The sequence below is a fragment of the Beta vulgaris genome, chromosome 4 (genome assembly GCF_026745355.1).
Source record: "Beta vulgaris subsp. vulgaris cultivar EL10 chromosome 4, EL10.2, whole genome shotgun sequence".
Lineage (NCBI taxonomy): Eukaryota > Viridiplantae > Streptophyta > Magnoliopsida > Caryophyllales > Amaranthaceae > Beta > Beta vulgaris.
In genome coordinates this window covers 57610142-57626640 of record NC_079205.1, presented here as the reverse complement: position 1 = coordinate 57626640, position 16499 = coordinate 57610142, and the positions used below count along the sequence as shown (strand labels likewise).

Here is a 16499-nt window from a genome sequence, read left to right as displayed (position 1 = left end):
TTCAATTCAGCTATTTTATGCCGAATAGAACAGAACTTATTATTCTGGACGACTAATTTACTAACTAAACCAGTTGTGATCTACCTATTTACTGGCATAGTGGGTAGTAATTACATGAATTATAATTTTCAAGTCCCAACATTTATAGTGAAGACTAAAAAAGCACAAACTTTTCAATTTTCAACCAAAGCTAGTGCTCCAAACACGTGCGAATTAAAAACAGGAAAAGAAATAACTCACACCCACAGACCACACCCACACCCACCTCTCTCTATATAAACGACTCAATTCCTCTATCCGAAGGCCCGTGTTTTGAGCAGCTTACTTTGGGATTAGCAAAGGAAGCAAAAAAAAAAAATCTTCAGCAGAGAAATTTCGAAAGTAATTCAAAGAAAAAGGGTTCTTGATTCCAGCAAATTCAACTGTTGTATAAATTTACTTCAATTGAAAATTCAATCGAAGAAAAAAAAGTTACAGTTTTTGTATTTGTTGGGTTGAATTTTTTGTGAAGCAAGAAATGATGAGTGAAGAATTGGTTTTACCTCCTGGATTTCGATTCCACCCAACTGATGAAGAATTAGTGGTTCATTATTTATGTCGAAAGTGTGCTTCTCAGAGAATTTCTGTTCCAATTATTGCTGAAATTGATCTTTACAAATTCGATCCTTGGCAACTTCCTGGTAATTTTTATCATTATTTTACTCATATTAAGTGATTCTATTATAAGGGTAAATTATTATGGATTCTGAATTCAAGATGAGATCTTTTGTTGATTATATGACTTTTATTGATAAAATTTCATCTGGGTAATTGAAATTTCTGAGTGATTTGACTTCAATTTCATGAATTTATACATTTTAATTCAAAAAAACAATATGGGTAAGACTTTTACTGATAAAATTTCATCTGGGTAAGTGAAATTTCTAAGTGATATGACTTCAATTTCATGAATTTATCAAAAAAAACAATATGGGTCAAATTGATTTTACCTTAAAAAGTTCAGTAATTGGCTTGCTTTAGATTTATAATAGAATATTTAATTACACCAAGGTTTTTTGAGAATTTGACCAGAATTAGATGATTATACTCCAATACAAATGAACATATTATTTGGTAATTAAGCATGTTAGTTCATAAGTTCAGTAAAATGATTTGCATTAGATATATAATGAAATATTTAATTTGACCATGATTTTCTTCTAATTCAACCTAAATTAGATGAATATACTCCATATAAATGATAAAGAAGTGGATTTATCATTTGGGTTAAATGAATTTCACCTGAAAAGTTCAGCAATTGAAGTGCTTTAAATTGATAAATAAAATATAGATAAGTAGAATTCTACTTAATTTCTTATTGTGTAATTATTTGCAATTGAAATATAGATGACTAAAATTATACTTAATTTCTAAATTGTCTAATTATGTGCTTTAGATTTATAATCGAAACATAGATGACTAAAATTAAACTTAAGTTCTAAATTGTCTAATTATGTGCTTTAGATTCATAGTTAGAATATAGTAGATGAGTAAAGTTCTACTTAATTTCTAAATTATCCAATTATGTGCTTTAGATTTATAATTAAGATATAGATGACCAAATTTCTACTTGATTTCTAAATTGTCTAATTATGTCGATATTTTTTGGGTGTTTAGGAATGGCACTATATGGTGAAAAGGAGTGGTATTTCTTCTCTCCTAGAGACCGGAAATATCCAAACGGTTCAAGGCCGAACCGGGCGGCCGGAACCGGGTATTGGAAAGCAACCGGAGCTGATAAGCCCATTGGAAAACCAAAGACCCTTGGTATTAAAAAGGCTTTGGTATTTTATGCCGGAAAAGCCCCTAAGGGTGTTAAGACTAATTGGATTATGCACGAGTATCGCCTCGCTAATGTTGATCGATCTGCCGGCAAGAGGACTAACCTTAGGGTAAAATTTCTTTTTAACCCCCTTGCTTTATTTTAGTGTTTTCGTGTTAATTATGCGTCTAAATATAAATTTACACCATCTCATATCTCGAGTAATTTTCTTAATTACTCGGGTTAATGGTGAAATACGGGTGAATATGTTTGTATGTTTTTGTTACCTATGTTGTTTTTTGACGTGTTAGATAGTACATTTTGGTATATAGAATTCTTATATTTTGGAAAATAGATCAAGGGTGAAATTGGAAAGTGTTGAATTTTGTAAGGGTAAATTGGTCTTTACATATGTAGGATTTAGGGATCACGCGTGATTTACTAGGCTTGTGTAGTGACACCAAAATGGTTGTTTGTTTTTGAGTGATGGACCACCCATGTCTAATGTGAGGTTTATTTCATATTTTCATATGAAGACAAATCTAGTCGAATATGGAGCTTCCTAGAAGTTGTTACGTTAGTGACATGTTTCACTAGTATTCATCCATTTGTGATATGAAATTCTTGTATTAGATGGTCTTATAATCCTAAACCAGATCGGTAAATTATTTTTAAAAAATCGGATAAAGAGGTAGTCTAGTCGAGAAAATTATACGTAAACACTTACCTAACTAAAATACGTTTAAAGTTACAGGTTTGACCGAGTTAGAGACATAACGTCTTACAGGATGACATCTGTTTATGGTTTTACTAATTTTAGTATAATTGAATACTTTGATTCTTTAGAACTTTTTCCTTATATACTTCTTTGATTCCATTCTCACATTAGAGATAAGGCTTATCTTTTAAATCCTACACCAATAGTTTTTTAGGTTTACACTTCAACCAACTTTAAGCCTAATGTGCAAATCTTTCTTCCACGTAGCTTAGTGACAATAACATAATCAATGATGCTAAGTCATGAGTACGATTATTTGGCTAAATTTTATCACGCTAATAACATTAAAATACGAGTAACATTACTTCCTTTTTCGCACGCATTCACAATTTCTCACCTTGGGCAAATGTAATTTTTATTATACTACTATGATAGAGTATTAAACTATTTTGAAGCTCCAATCATCAGCTTAAGCTTTTGGTTGAGTTGGTCCTTTGACATGGTATCGCCGTATCGGAGCCAGCATGACATAAAGGTCACGGTTCAATGTTGAATGTTCTAATAGAAATGGTATTTCATACTTTTTTTTTGGACAAGGATGCTATGTCATGCTTAGTTGTAGGAGATTTGGTTGCTTGTCGCATACTGATTTATAGTACAATTATTAGCAATATTGTAGTTGTAACTTGTAAGGTTTTAGACTAGGGGGGCACTAGTTAATGGACATTACATCTTATGATTAATTGTTAAGCAACAATATTAATGAGCTTTATTGTCAGTCAACAGTTTGCAAGTACATTTGATAAGTTTAAGGACGTGTCAGTTTGTCTCAGCTGTACAATAAATGATGGTCCAATATTTCAAATAATTGACACATTTTTCTTTCCGATATTTCAGCTTGATGATTGGGTGTTATGTCGTATATACAACAAGAAGGGGGTCATTGAAAAAGGGTTCAGCAATGATCAGAAGCCCAAGCCTATGTCCATGCCAACTTCCATGCCACAGTATTCAGATTTTGAGGATCAAAAGCCCGTGATTACGATGTCCGGACAAGCCGCCGCGCCTGGTGGATTTCCAACTTTCTCACCGATACCTCCATCGAAGAACGACCTGCTGCATTTCGATACATCTGACTCAGTTCCGCGTTGCCACACTGATACAAGTGGGTCGAACCATGTTGCCTCACCAGAGTTCATGTGTGACAAGGAGGTACAAAGTGATCCTAAGTGGAATGAACTTGACAAGAACCTTGATTTCCCGTCGTTCAATTACATGGATCCATTTCCCGATGACCCGTTTGCCCAAACGGCACAATTCCAGCAAGATCAGATGACCAATTTTCAGGATATATTTATGCTCCTCCGGTAAGCTGGCGCGACCCGTTTGAAATCAAGTGGGTAGAAGGCCAAAGGCAAGGAAAGGGAAGGTTGCTACTTACTAGTGTATGTAATGTAGGATGCTGATGAAGAATAGTTTAGAAGGATCATCGATGATCCCTAGTAAATTCATTCTTAAGCCTCCACATGTTAATATGTAGTTAATTCTAGGACTATAATAGATTTTAGGGGCGTTGTAGCACAATTTTTTATCACCCAAAAGTCGGAATATTGTGGGAAATTTAATTATTTAGAAAATCCAATTTTGGTGCTGCTAGTATATTTCAGGTACAAGAGTAATAAACTTTGAGGGTAATGTAACAGGACAAACGAAATGTTGCATACTTTCAATTTTGTTGTAATTTTGAATCAACTGCAATTTAAGGTGTATTTTTTCATATGGATCTTGCTGGAACAAACAAATTGGTGATACAATTGCGAAGAACAAACAGATAAATTTTACATGTTTAATATCACAAAACTCAATTTCAGATAAGTACCACAACTTTATAAAACTTTGCCGAAGGTGGGGACGTCGAGTTTGAGACCAAAATGCAGAATCAAGATCCCAAAATTGATGTCGGTAAAGTTTTGTTGGATGTCTCTCAAATTCTATAGACAAAAAACATAATATGAATGTATAGTAATTATAGGGAAAATTAGAGCCAATACGTACCAAAACCACATATTCGTTTGGTGCAAGAGCAGAGCAGTACCGACTTAACAAGGTGTGAGTGTGTGACCAGTGATATACTTTATACTATATAGTGTGCTTAGTGAAACATTTTTTTGTTGACGGCAAGAAAATATATAATTAATAATAATCCAAACGACACATACAATGATAGTTAAGATCTGAAATATATAAATTTAGCAAATTGAAACAATTTTTACAATGGAACCAATTAATTTTAAGCATGCTCAAGCACAGCTCCAACTCCACCGCTTCAATTTGACACGAGCAGTGTACTTTGATGTCTTTACATCTTTCCAAGTAGAGAACTTCACGTCTTTGAATTTCATTAGAAATTCTAATTGGGTTGATTTTATTTTTACTTTAATATTTAAGCTTACAAAAAAATTTAGAAATCGCGTAGTATAGGGTTTGATCTCGACTTCAAGTACATATACAAAAGTTTTAACCACTCCACTAAGTTGTATTTAGTGTTATTATTAATAAATGAATTTTTTTCTTACACGAAGTCCGGGCCTAATAACTAGATTTACTTTAAATCAATGCTTCAAGGAGTGACGACATGGATGATATATACTTAATCACTCCTCTCACCCGTGAAAATCCCAATACAAAATAATAATGGCTCAAAATAGAGAAACATAATAATATTGTATTTCGAATATAATCTATAAATTCAAGAACTTAGGGCATGTTTGACAAAACTAGCGGTTCTAGTAGCTGTTAGCGGTTGTAGCTGTTGGGGGTAGCTGCTAGCGGTCTACTAGTAGCTGTCAGCGATCAACGATTAAATTAGTTGTTAAATTAGAATTGTTTGGCAAAAGTAGCGGTTGGAATTGTAAAAGATAATAAATGACATTTATTCTAATATGAAATAAACTATAACAATTTCATATGTTCGTTCAATATATATTTCTTCAAATAAGTTACACAAAAAGGAGTATATGACTTCTGAGCTGCTCAAAGAGGTGTATAAATCTAAGAAAATATTCGACCCTCAAAAAATTTATATTACCATTAAAATACTTGTAAAATATTTTATTTTTAAAATAAATATTTAAATTACATCTCTGCTATTATAAAACAACCATTGAATTGCCATAAAATAAAACATTTAATAGACAGTAAATGGAAAATAAAATAAAAAACATTGGTTAATTATTCTACCTTATGCTATTATATAGTGTTTATTTGCTAGACCGCTACCTCTAAATCTCAAACGTTACTTGTAGTAACGTTCCACAACCGCTACTCATAATCTACTTCAACTGCTACCCGCTACTACAACCACTGCCTTATCAAACACTCATAATTTTCTTAAGTAGCGTTTCAATCTTGTCCAACCGCTAACCGCTAACCGCTACCTCAAACGCTATTAATTTACTTCTTAGATATTATTGTTATTATATAATCATCATCAAGTATTAATATATTAATAAAAATAATATAAAATAATAATTATTAATTATCATTATTATCATTAATTATTATTATTAATTTATAATTATTAATACTATTTATATATAACTATCATTTAAAAATATCCAAAATACTATTATTATTATTCATTATTATTACTTATCATTATAATAATTATTTAATATTCATATTATTTATATATTTATTACATTCAATTTAATTCAATTCAGTTTAATTCAATTCAATTCAATTCAATTCAGTTCATTTCAGTTTAGCTGTTTTATGCCGAAGAAAACATGCTCATAGTTTTCTAAGAAATAATTTTGCAACAATAGTGGATCAAATTAAAGCAAGTACTTCCTACGTTTCTTTTCAAATCCAACAATTGGACTTTCACGCACACAAGGAGACATTTGCCTTTGACCATAAATATCTATAACTACATATAAGCAAATATTATAAAAGTTACATATTATTAAAGTGGGTTACGAGACGAATCTAACAAGATCCAATTTAACTATGTTTTTCATTATATACAAATCACAAATCTTAGTTAAAGTGATAAATGTGAATAGTGAAAAAAAATTCAATTGGTATATATTAAAGGATCATAAACAGTGGAAGCAGATTAAAAGGTGCCAAAGTTTACGAGAAAATAGTACTCCTTAGTTCATATGAATAGCAATATGACACCCACCATTTTGTCGAACCACATATTCTTCTCTTATCCATCCACTTTCTATTTCTCAACTATTTTTAGGCAGGATCTTTTATGTAGAATCTTAGGAATATTGCAAAAACTTTAAAAGTAGATGCCAATTCATCTTCTAATCTCTAATTATTGAAGCTATGAAATTCTCACTTTACACATTGAGAATGATAAGCACATAGTTTCCAAACACATAGAGATAACTATGACAAACAGTAATTTAACAAACAGATATTTCTTCTAGATGAACATAAATAAATAAAGGTAAGTCCTTATCCCTTGCTTCCTACTTGTTTTGACTGGATCACAATTTTTTACAAATGACGGCTATTGAGATTCTTTAAAAGGTTCTCATTGGTTAACCATTGTTTTAGAGTGGGTCCCATTACAAAGAATTTGTGGAATAAAATCAATACTAAGTCGTAATCCACGTTTCATGTTCTAAGGTTGGTGTCAATTCATTATTGGAACATTATAATACTAATATTTCACTCAATACTATTCTTTGTGTGTTGCTATGTCATGGATATGTCTAGAGATGATGATAGATAAAGTTTGTCTCTAACTCGATCCGATACATTAAACTTGGTTATAGTTGATTTAGAGTCGAACTTGTTGGAGGCTCAATAGTTTTCAAAAGAAAATTATTCTACAAATTTAGAGAAAGATAAAAATTAAAAAATCATTAATTTTATATAGAAAAAAAACAAGTGTCTCCCTTGTTTAATCGAGAAAGCTTTTTAAACATCTTGTTTGGTAATCGATTAGAAGGATTGGCAATCACATGAGCGAATGCGGCACAGGTTGGGTCTTGCGGTCCAAATCATTTTGGTTTGTCGTCAATTGTGATGAGGATCTCGCCTTGCCGTTATTATTGTGGATATCTAGCCATTACTTAAGAGATTCTTCCCTTCCTAATTGATTTCGTCCTTTTTTTTAGCCGTTATTGGTTTCCCTTTGCCTTGCACTTTATAGATAATTCTCCTCATCAGTTTTAATGCACAAAAAAACCTAAATTGTCATTCCACAAAATGTTCTCTATAATATTGGGCAAATTCTGATCTCGACCCGTTGTTTGTGAGTGCACATGAACTGCAGAGCTGTGCTAGTCGTGGTCTTGGGGGTCCAATCATTTTGGTTTTTGTCGCTACTCGCGAGGATCTCGCCTTGCCGTTATTACTGTGGATACCTAGCCATTACTTACGAGATTCTTGTCTTCCTAATTGATTTCGTCCCTTTTTTTAGCCGTTATTGGTTTACCTTTGCCTTGCACCTTATAGATAGTTTTTCTCTTCACCAGTTTCAATACATAGAAAAACGTAAACTCTTATATATTCCACAAAATGTTCTCTTATATGGGGCACGTTCTGATCTCAATCCGTTGTTTGTAAGTGCATATGAACTGCGCAGCCGTGCTAATCGTGGTATTTCTACTTGCACTGAGGTCTTGGGGTCCACTCGTTTTGGTTTGTCTTTAATTGCGAGGATCTCGCCACGTTGTTATTAGCATGGATACCTAGCCATTATTTACAAGATTTTTGCCTTCGTAATTGATTTCGTCGCTTATTTTTAGTCGTTAACGATTTTCCCATCACCTTGCACCTTATAAATAGTTGTTCTCCTCATCAGTTTCAATACACCGAAGAACTGAAACTCTCATTTCGAAAAAATGTTCTCTTTGATAATATTGGACAAAGTCTGATCTCCATTCATTTTTTATGAGTGTATACGACCTGTAGATTAGAGATCCGTTTTATATTCCTTTAGGGTCCATATTTAATGCAAGGCACATGGGCCCTGAATTTGTTTGAGACGTCTATGCCTAATAGACACGTACGAACCCCAAATTATGTTAATGATCCAGATATAATTTAATGCATACAAAATACATACTATAGAACTAAAGATAAACCAACTAATATTACAAAACTTACATCTCTTGATATTACTTATATGCTGTCATATCATTAAAAATCTCCAAATCCCAACATTTTGTTCATTTCGCAAGAGCTTTGTATGGCCAGAATCCAAACTTCCATCATTGAGATAGTTACTACTCATATGATCAAACAAAGCAAATATCAGCGTGGACCCTCATTAATCAATAACATCATTTTTGATGAGAAGAAAACAAGACACCTTAGTTGGATATGTAGTACGCTTTTCGGCTCAACATTTAAAAGATAAACATGGTCTAATTATTATAAAAAAGTTATTAAAAAAAAAGTGTAGATTTTGTGAATCGTGATTTCGTCTATATGTCGACGAATTCTAGCCACATTGGTAAATATGAGGCTAAGAATTCGTCTATGTCGATAAATACTAGCAACAACGTTAAAATGTGAGGCCAGGGACCCTAGGGGCCAAGTTGAACTTGGTAAGTTTTATTCTTTTAGTACAAAGATGTCACAACTTCCACAGTTCCAAAATCAAACATTTAACATAGGACAATACGATGCTTATCAGCTTTGTATTTAGTGAACATATTTAATAATTGATTAAAAGCAATTGAAGAAATTGTTAGGCTTGTGATCGATTCGAGAACCGGATATCTCACTCCAAGGCACGGAAACTACGCTTTCCTATTAGTTTAATTTCGCCCCTCTAGGATCACCGGGTTAACACGAAATAACTAATGAGATACAATTGAGAGAAACAATCCACTTAGATGATCTTCTAAGTGAATCAACAAGAACTTGTGTTTTTGGGTTTGTGAAGAACACTCAAGAGAAGTTTGCAAGATTTCTCTTAAGCTAAGCAAGAAGACTTTTAGAGAGTATATAAAATTCTGATTTTCTTCTAACCCCTCACTCATAGGAATCCAAAGGTTATATAAGCATAATCAACCTTTCATTGACTAGAGAGGTTAATCACATAACCCCCATCTTAATCACTCATCAAAGGCCTTTAATCTACTGATTTAAGGACCTTAAAAGTCATTAAAATGATCAACAAAGCATCACAACGAATATAAAACCGTCGAGGCATTTTTTCGCATTCCAAGGTAGAAGACGCGTCGCGACTCGCGACGGGCCACTGGTCGCGACTCGCGACGGTTGTCGCGACTCGCGACCAGTCTTCTGTCTCCCTTGGTATATCAATGCGCGTTGTTACCACTTGATGCACTCTACCTTTTGCATACTAGACCTCCTCCTCTTCTAGTACATACCCATATGAGTTTCAAACCCATTACCCTATAAATGTTCCAACAATCCTCCTCCCATTTATAGGGTAATGTTGAAAAGTTTTTCAACTTGCTATAAATCGCAAACACTCATGTTCATGCATCATGGAAATATCTAACGATTGAATTTCCATTTAGTAAAAGTAATCTTTACAATAATTTAGATCATAATGATAGACAAAGCTTTGAATCATATAACCATTACAAATTATTGAAGTTACTAATACACACAAACATAAACTAGGTTCTTAAAACCTCCGACACCTATGAAGCCTTGGTGTCCATATCCATTCATAAGCATTCCAAGTCAAGCCTAAGACTTGATGAAGCGGCCAAACTTCTAGCTTACATAGGTAAATCTTTCCGACATGCTCCTACAATTGAGCACTTATCAAAGATTTATTAAGAATAAATTCAACCTCTTTATCATTGTAGCAACAAGCACTAACCTGGGATGTATTAAACAAGTGCTCCCAACCTCTTAGAGAAGTACTATCCTTCTTGAATTTGAGATCTAACGTTGTATTAGACATCAAATAGAGTTTTCCTTCACCATAGGTTGATCAATAGGCTTAAGACCCATCCCTTTGTTCATTTTGTTCACTAGTTCCCTTGACAACGGTTTTGTAAACGTATCCGCCAAGTTCAAACTAGACCGAACAAAATTAATAGTTATACAACTATTCCTTATCATTTCCCGCACATAGCTATGTCTAACTCCAATGTGCCTTGACTTGCCATTGTAGACTTCACTATATGCTTTAGCTATGGTTGATGCACTATCACAATGGATAGCAAGAGGTGACATTGGTTTCACCCATAAGTCCACCTCACTCAACAATTCCTTAGCCATTCCGCTTCTTGGCAACAAGAAGCCAAAGCAATGAATTCCGATGCCATAGTGGAATCCGTTATACATGTTTGCTTCTTGGAATGCCCATGAAATGGCACCTCCTCCAAGAAGAAACACCCAACCACTAGTGGATGAATAATCTTCCTTATTCGAAATCCAACTAGCATCCGAGTAACCTTCTAAGATAGAAGGTTCTCTTTGTATGTTATGACATAATCCAAGGTCTTATTCAAGTACCTTAACACTCTTCTCAATGCTTGCCAATGCAACATACTAGGATTACTAGTATACCTACTGAGCTTGCCAATAGCAAAGGCTATATCCGGCCGAGTGCTAGTCATAGCATACATCAAGCTTCCAATTAAGCTTGCATACTCCAATTGTGAAATTGGAGTACCACTACTCGGAACCAAGTGAATACTAGGATCCATAGGAGTAGCAAAATGAGTCGAATTTGACTCATTATACCTCTTGACCACTTTCTCAATATAATGAGATTGTGATAAAGAAAACGACCCTTTCCCTCTTATTATTCTAATACCTAGAATAACATCCGCTTCACCCAAATCTTTCATGGAGAAGCTAGAGGAAAGAAGACTTTGGTCTTTTCCACTTGTTCCAAATCAGTCCCAAAAATAAGCATATCATCAACATATAAGCAAATTATAACTCCTTTACCGTTATTATCAAATTTGCTATATACACACTTATCGGACTGATTTATTTTGAACCCACTAGACAACACAACTTCATCAAATTTTTGATGCCATTGCTTAGGTGCTTGTTTAAGACCATACAAAGATCTAACTAATTTGCAAACTTTAGTTTCTTGACCTTTACCACAAACCCTTCAGGTTGATTCATGTACACTTCCTCCTCCAATTCACCATTAAGAAAAGCAGTTTTTACATCCATTTGGTGAATTACTAGACCATGAATCGCAGCTAATGCTATCAATAGTCTAATAGTAGCTATTCTAGCTACTGGAGCATAAGTATCAAAGTAATCGATACCATATCTTTGCCTAAAACCTTGGACCACTAACCGGGCCTTATGTTTTAGTATGGTTCCATCGATTTTCTTTTTCCTTACAAAAATCCATTTACAACCTAGGGGTTTGCAACCGGGAGGTAAATTAGCTAAAATCCAAGTGTGATTACCCATTATAGAATCCATTTCATCATTCACTGCCTCTTTCCAGAAAGCAGAATCATGAGACTTCATAGCCTCATCAAAGGCCTAGGATCCTCCTCCATATTGTAACAATATGAAATTTGAGTCAAAATTGACTCCCTTGACCCTTCAACTAAATATAGTTGAAAATCCGGTCCAAAAGATTTCTCTTTTCTAATTCTTTACTTTTCCTAATTTCCGGTGTTGTAATATCATGATCATTAGAAAGTCATCTACAACATTGGAACTAGTACTAGGTATCATGTCCTTTGGTCTTGGAATCGATGAGAATCTAGTCTCATCAAATATTGCATCCCTTGACTCTATCACGGAGTGAATAGAGACAAAGTCATTGGGCTCAATGACATAAAACCTATAGGCTTTGCTATGTACCGCATAGCCTATAAAAATGCAATCAATTCCTTTTTCACCTAAAGTTTTCCTTTTAGGTTCCGTCAATTTGACAATTGCCCTACAACCCCATACCTTAAGGTAATTGAGATTAGGCTTTTTATTACACCAAAGTTCATAAGGGGTAGTCTTATTCCTTTTATTAGGAACTCGATTTAAAATGTAACATGCAGTTAAAATTGCATCACCCCAAAAACCGTCATTAAGACCCGAATTAGAAAGCATAGTTTAACCATTTCTTTTAGGACCCTATTTTTCCTTTCCGCTATACCATTACTTTGAGGTGAGTATGGGGCGGTTGTTTCATGAATTACACCAATGGAACTAAAATAACTTGGATTATAATATTCACCACCCCTATCCGTTCGAAGTCTTTTAATCTTTTGATTAAGTTGGAGTTCCACTTCGATTTTAAAGGTCTTAAACTTTTCTAGTGCTTCATCTTTAGTAAATAATAAATATATGTAACAAAACCTTGAAAACATCAATAAAAGTTACAACATATTTCTTATTTCCTAAAGAAGGTGAACTATGAAAGTCACACAAGTCACTATGCACCAATTCAAGCAATACCGTTTGTCTAGTCACACTAGGATAAGGATTTTTTGTAATTTTATTTAGCACGCAAGTGTGACACTTCTCTAACTTTAAATCGAAAGGAGGTATCAACCCCATTTTAGACATGTCATATAATCTACGATAATTCACATGACATAAACGATTGTGCCATAGAGAAGAAACATCAAGCATGTAAATAGAACTAGTACCAATTTTATTATCAATACTAAATTTAAACATTCCATTACAAAAGAAACCTTGTCCAACAAAAATACCACCCTTGGAAATTACAAATTTATCCGACTCAAAAACAACTTTAAAACCATACTTATTCAAAAGACCTCCTGACACAAGATTCTTCCTAACTTCCGGTACATACACAACATCCCGGAGAGTTAAAGTCTTTCCCGAGGTTAACAACAATTCTACTTGGCCTATGCCTTAGCCTTTACCGTAGAATCATTCCCCATATACAAGATTGGACCATCATCCAAATCTTTCAAAGACTTGAAGAAATCCTTGTTATTGCACACATGTCTAGAGGCTCCCGAATCTATCCACCAAGAATCATCAACCTGCACACACATAATTTCAGAAATCATAGCAACAAAATGCATTTCTTCAATTACATTAACATGTGCATTGTTACCTTGGTTTTGAACAACACTAGGTTGTGTGTTCTTTGTCTTCTTCTTGTTGTTAGAAGGACAATCCCTCTTAAGATGAGGACCATTGCATATCCAACAAGAGAGGGTCTTCCTCTTCTTGTTTGCAACATTGGTTTTGTTATTGTTGTTGTTGTTATTGTTGTTGTTGTTGTTGGATTTCTTGGTCTTACTAGACCCACCACCCTCTACCAAGTAACGGTAGACTTAGGAATACTAGGAGTAGTATCCTTAACCCCATCTTGAGCCCGGATCCCCTCTTCAATACGAAGATGAGTTCCTAATTGCTCCATGGACATGTCTTCCTTTTTATGTTTTAAAAGATGTTTTGTATCTTTCCAAGAATTTGGTAATTTGTCAATGATTGAGGCAACCGCAATTGCCTCATCCATCACCATACCATGTGACCTTATTTGGTTCAAAATATGATGAACCTCATGGAATTGCTCCATAATAGGCCGATCATTAGTCATTTTAAAAGAATTAAAATTTCTAACAAGGAATTTCTTACTTAAAGCATCTTCCTAGTAGTCTCAAGAGACTCTTCCTCTCCATCTTCCGGAAGTGGTGGCATAGGTGTTGATAAAACATACACCACATTCAAGGTGGTCAACAAGAAGTGCATCTTCTTTTGCCACCTACGATAACCCACCCCCTCAAACTTATCCAACTTTTGGAAGTTCATAGTCATGTCCTTGAGTGTTTGAGCCATATCCGAAATGAAAAGAGAATTAAACTAATAGATTGTTAGGCTTGTGATCGATGAGAGAACCGGATATCCCACTCCAAGGCACGGAAACTACGCTTTCCTATTAGTTTAATTTCGCCCCTCTAGGATCACCGGGTTAACACGAAATAACTAATGAGATACAATGGAGAGAAAATAATCCACTTAGATGATCTTCTAAGTGAATCAACAAGAACTTGTGTTTTTGTGTTTGTGAAGAACACTCAAGAGAAGATTGCAAGGTTTCTCTTAAGCTAAGAAAGACTTTTGAGAGAGTATAGAAAATTCTGATTTTCTTCTAACCCCTCACTCATAGGAATCCAAAGGTTATATAAGCATAATCAACCTTTCATTGACAAGAGAGGTTAATCACATAACCCCCATCTTAATCACTCATCAAAGGCCTTTAATCTACTGATTTAAGGACCTTAAAAGTCATTAAAATGATCAACAAAGCATCACAACGGATATAAAACCGTCGAGGCATTTTTTCGCATTCCGATACAGAAGACGCGTCGCGACTCGCGAAGAAGCTCGCGAGTCGCGAGGCGCTAGTCGCGACCCGCGACGATTGTCGCGACTCGCGGCCAGTCTTCTGTCTCCCTTGGTATATCAATGCGCGTTGTTACCACTTGATGCACTCTAACCTTTTGCATACTAGACCTCCTCCTCTTCTAGTACATACCCATATGAATTTCAAACCCATTACCCTATAAATGTTCCAATAGAAATAAAACCTAAATTATAAGGTCATATAGTGCCCTAACAAGAGCAATTAAGACACAGTGAGCAATCAGTGTCCTTGCATTACTTAACAGACATATTAAATCCAATTATATAAGTACAAAGAGTAGAAAGCTCTTCTCTATTGGACCCTTATTGTTGTGGCTACTTTGTTGGCACCTGTCAAGCTTGTCAAAGCCATTCAAAGGGATATCACTGTAGATGATTAAGCATCATTGGGAGGATGTGCATTGAACACACTTGAGGAGCTCAGAAACTTTGAGATCAAGGATAGAACTAGAAGGGTAAGACAAACTCGAGCAAATGGTAACACAGTTGTGAGATTTTCACAAGCAACTCGAATCACTAATAGTGAATCAATGAGCACACTATGAACCCCTAGAAACCGGGGAGCATCGTTCAGATAAAGAGTTTTGAGAGCGATATCATTTATTATCATCGCTAACATAAAAAGAGAATTAACTTTCGTTAATCGCAAAAAAAAAACTAACAATCCCGACCTATGAATACTCCAAACCCCTTCGACTCCTTGACCTATTACCCAGAGAATAATATAGTTATTAGTTAATTAGTGTTACTCTTTAGGACAAAGTATACAAAAGTCTTTTGACTTAAAATATTAAATATATAGCAAAAAAATTAAGAAAAAAGTAAAATTTATGTAGACTAACTAAAAACATTTAGTTAGAGAGTCTACCAAGGACCTACTGATCAAATAGGAAACATCGTTGCACAAAATATACTAGAAACTATGAGATAAGAATGAGAGATACCTTTATTACAATCTTTAGTCGTTTAGTTTTACTATTGCATTGAGTGGTAATCAACTGTTTACATGATTATATATAGCTCTTTAATATTACTCCCCTTTATTATTGATTACTAAATAAATAGTGAAAATCAACCTTCTTCATAAAAACCGAACTTATTCAAATATATTTCATATTTAATTTCATGTATACTAAATTCAAATATTGTTTTTCTTGGACCATCTATGACTTAACCATAATTGGGTGGAATATTACTTGCCTAATAGTCAAATACTAGCTGTATTTTGTTAAAAAGTAAAACATAGGGTTTATATTTCTTTGCCTTCATCAACAATCAACATAAATGACTAAACGAGTCAAACCACACGTGAGGTTGTAGCCGCCGGTATTGTATCCAATTAACTTTGAAAGATTTGGCTACTTTATTCCTTATCTAATTCTATAAATTCACTCTTACATTTTAAGATAAGATGACAATCAAAACGAACTATACACCCACTAAATTTTAATGGAAGAAAAACAAAGTGAAAATTTTACTTTCTTCTTTGACCCTATTAGTAATATCATGAGTCTCCATCCTAGGACCAAGGGGAGTAAATGAGTTTGTTTTAGCCATACGACTTTTGTGGACTTAGTTGGTAATAAAATTAGTGTGCACCAGACTCACGTAAGTGAATCGGAACACAAACTACTA

At 34.1% G+C, this 16499-nt stretch overlaps 1 protein-coding gene and 1 long non-coding RNA gene across 2 annotated transcripts; one reads left to right on the top strand and one right to left on the bottom strand.

The window, feature by feature from the left end:
• Positions 1–297: 297 nt before the first annotated feature.
• LOC104890529 (NAC domain-containing protein 2) lies at positions 298–4296 on the top strand. Its single transcript, XM_010676049.4, has 3 exons — positions 298–680; positions 1657–1931; positions 3417–4296. The coding sequence occupies exons 1-3, from the start codon at positions 518–520 to the stop codon at positions 3888–3890; spliced, it is 912 nt and encodes a 303-aa protein (XP_010674351.1). The 5' UTR covers positions 298–517; the 3' UTR covers positions 3891–4296.
• An 8796-nt stretch (positions 4297–13092) lies between these two features.
• LOC130591011 (uncharacterized) lies at positions 13093–14047 on the bottom strand. The gene is made up of 2 exons (XR_008968888.1): positions 13549–14047; positions 13093–13474 (listed from the first exon to the last, which is right to left on the bottom strand). It is a non-coding gene; the product is annotated as an uncharacterized LOC130591011 (long non-coding RNA).
• Positions 14048–16499: the final 2452 nt, after the last annotated feature.

Coding starts and splice junctions, on each gene's coding strand:
- LOC104890529 (XM_010676049.4), top strand. CDS start 518: ATGATGAGTGAAGAATTGGTTTTACCTCCTGGATTTCGATTCCACCCA. Junction 681..1,656: donor CGATCCTTGGCAACTTCCTG/GTAATTTTTATC, acceptor TTGGGTGTTTAG/GAATGGCACTATATGGTGAA. Junction 1,932..3,416: donor GCAAGAGGACTAACCTTAGG/GTAAAATTTCTT, acceptor CCGATATTTCAG/CTTGATGATTGGGTGTTATG.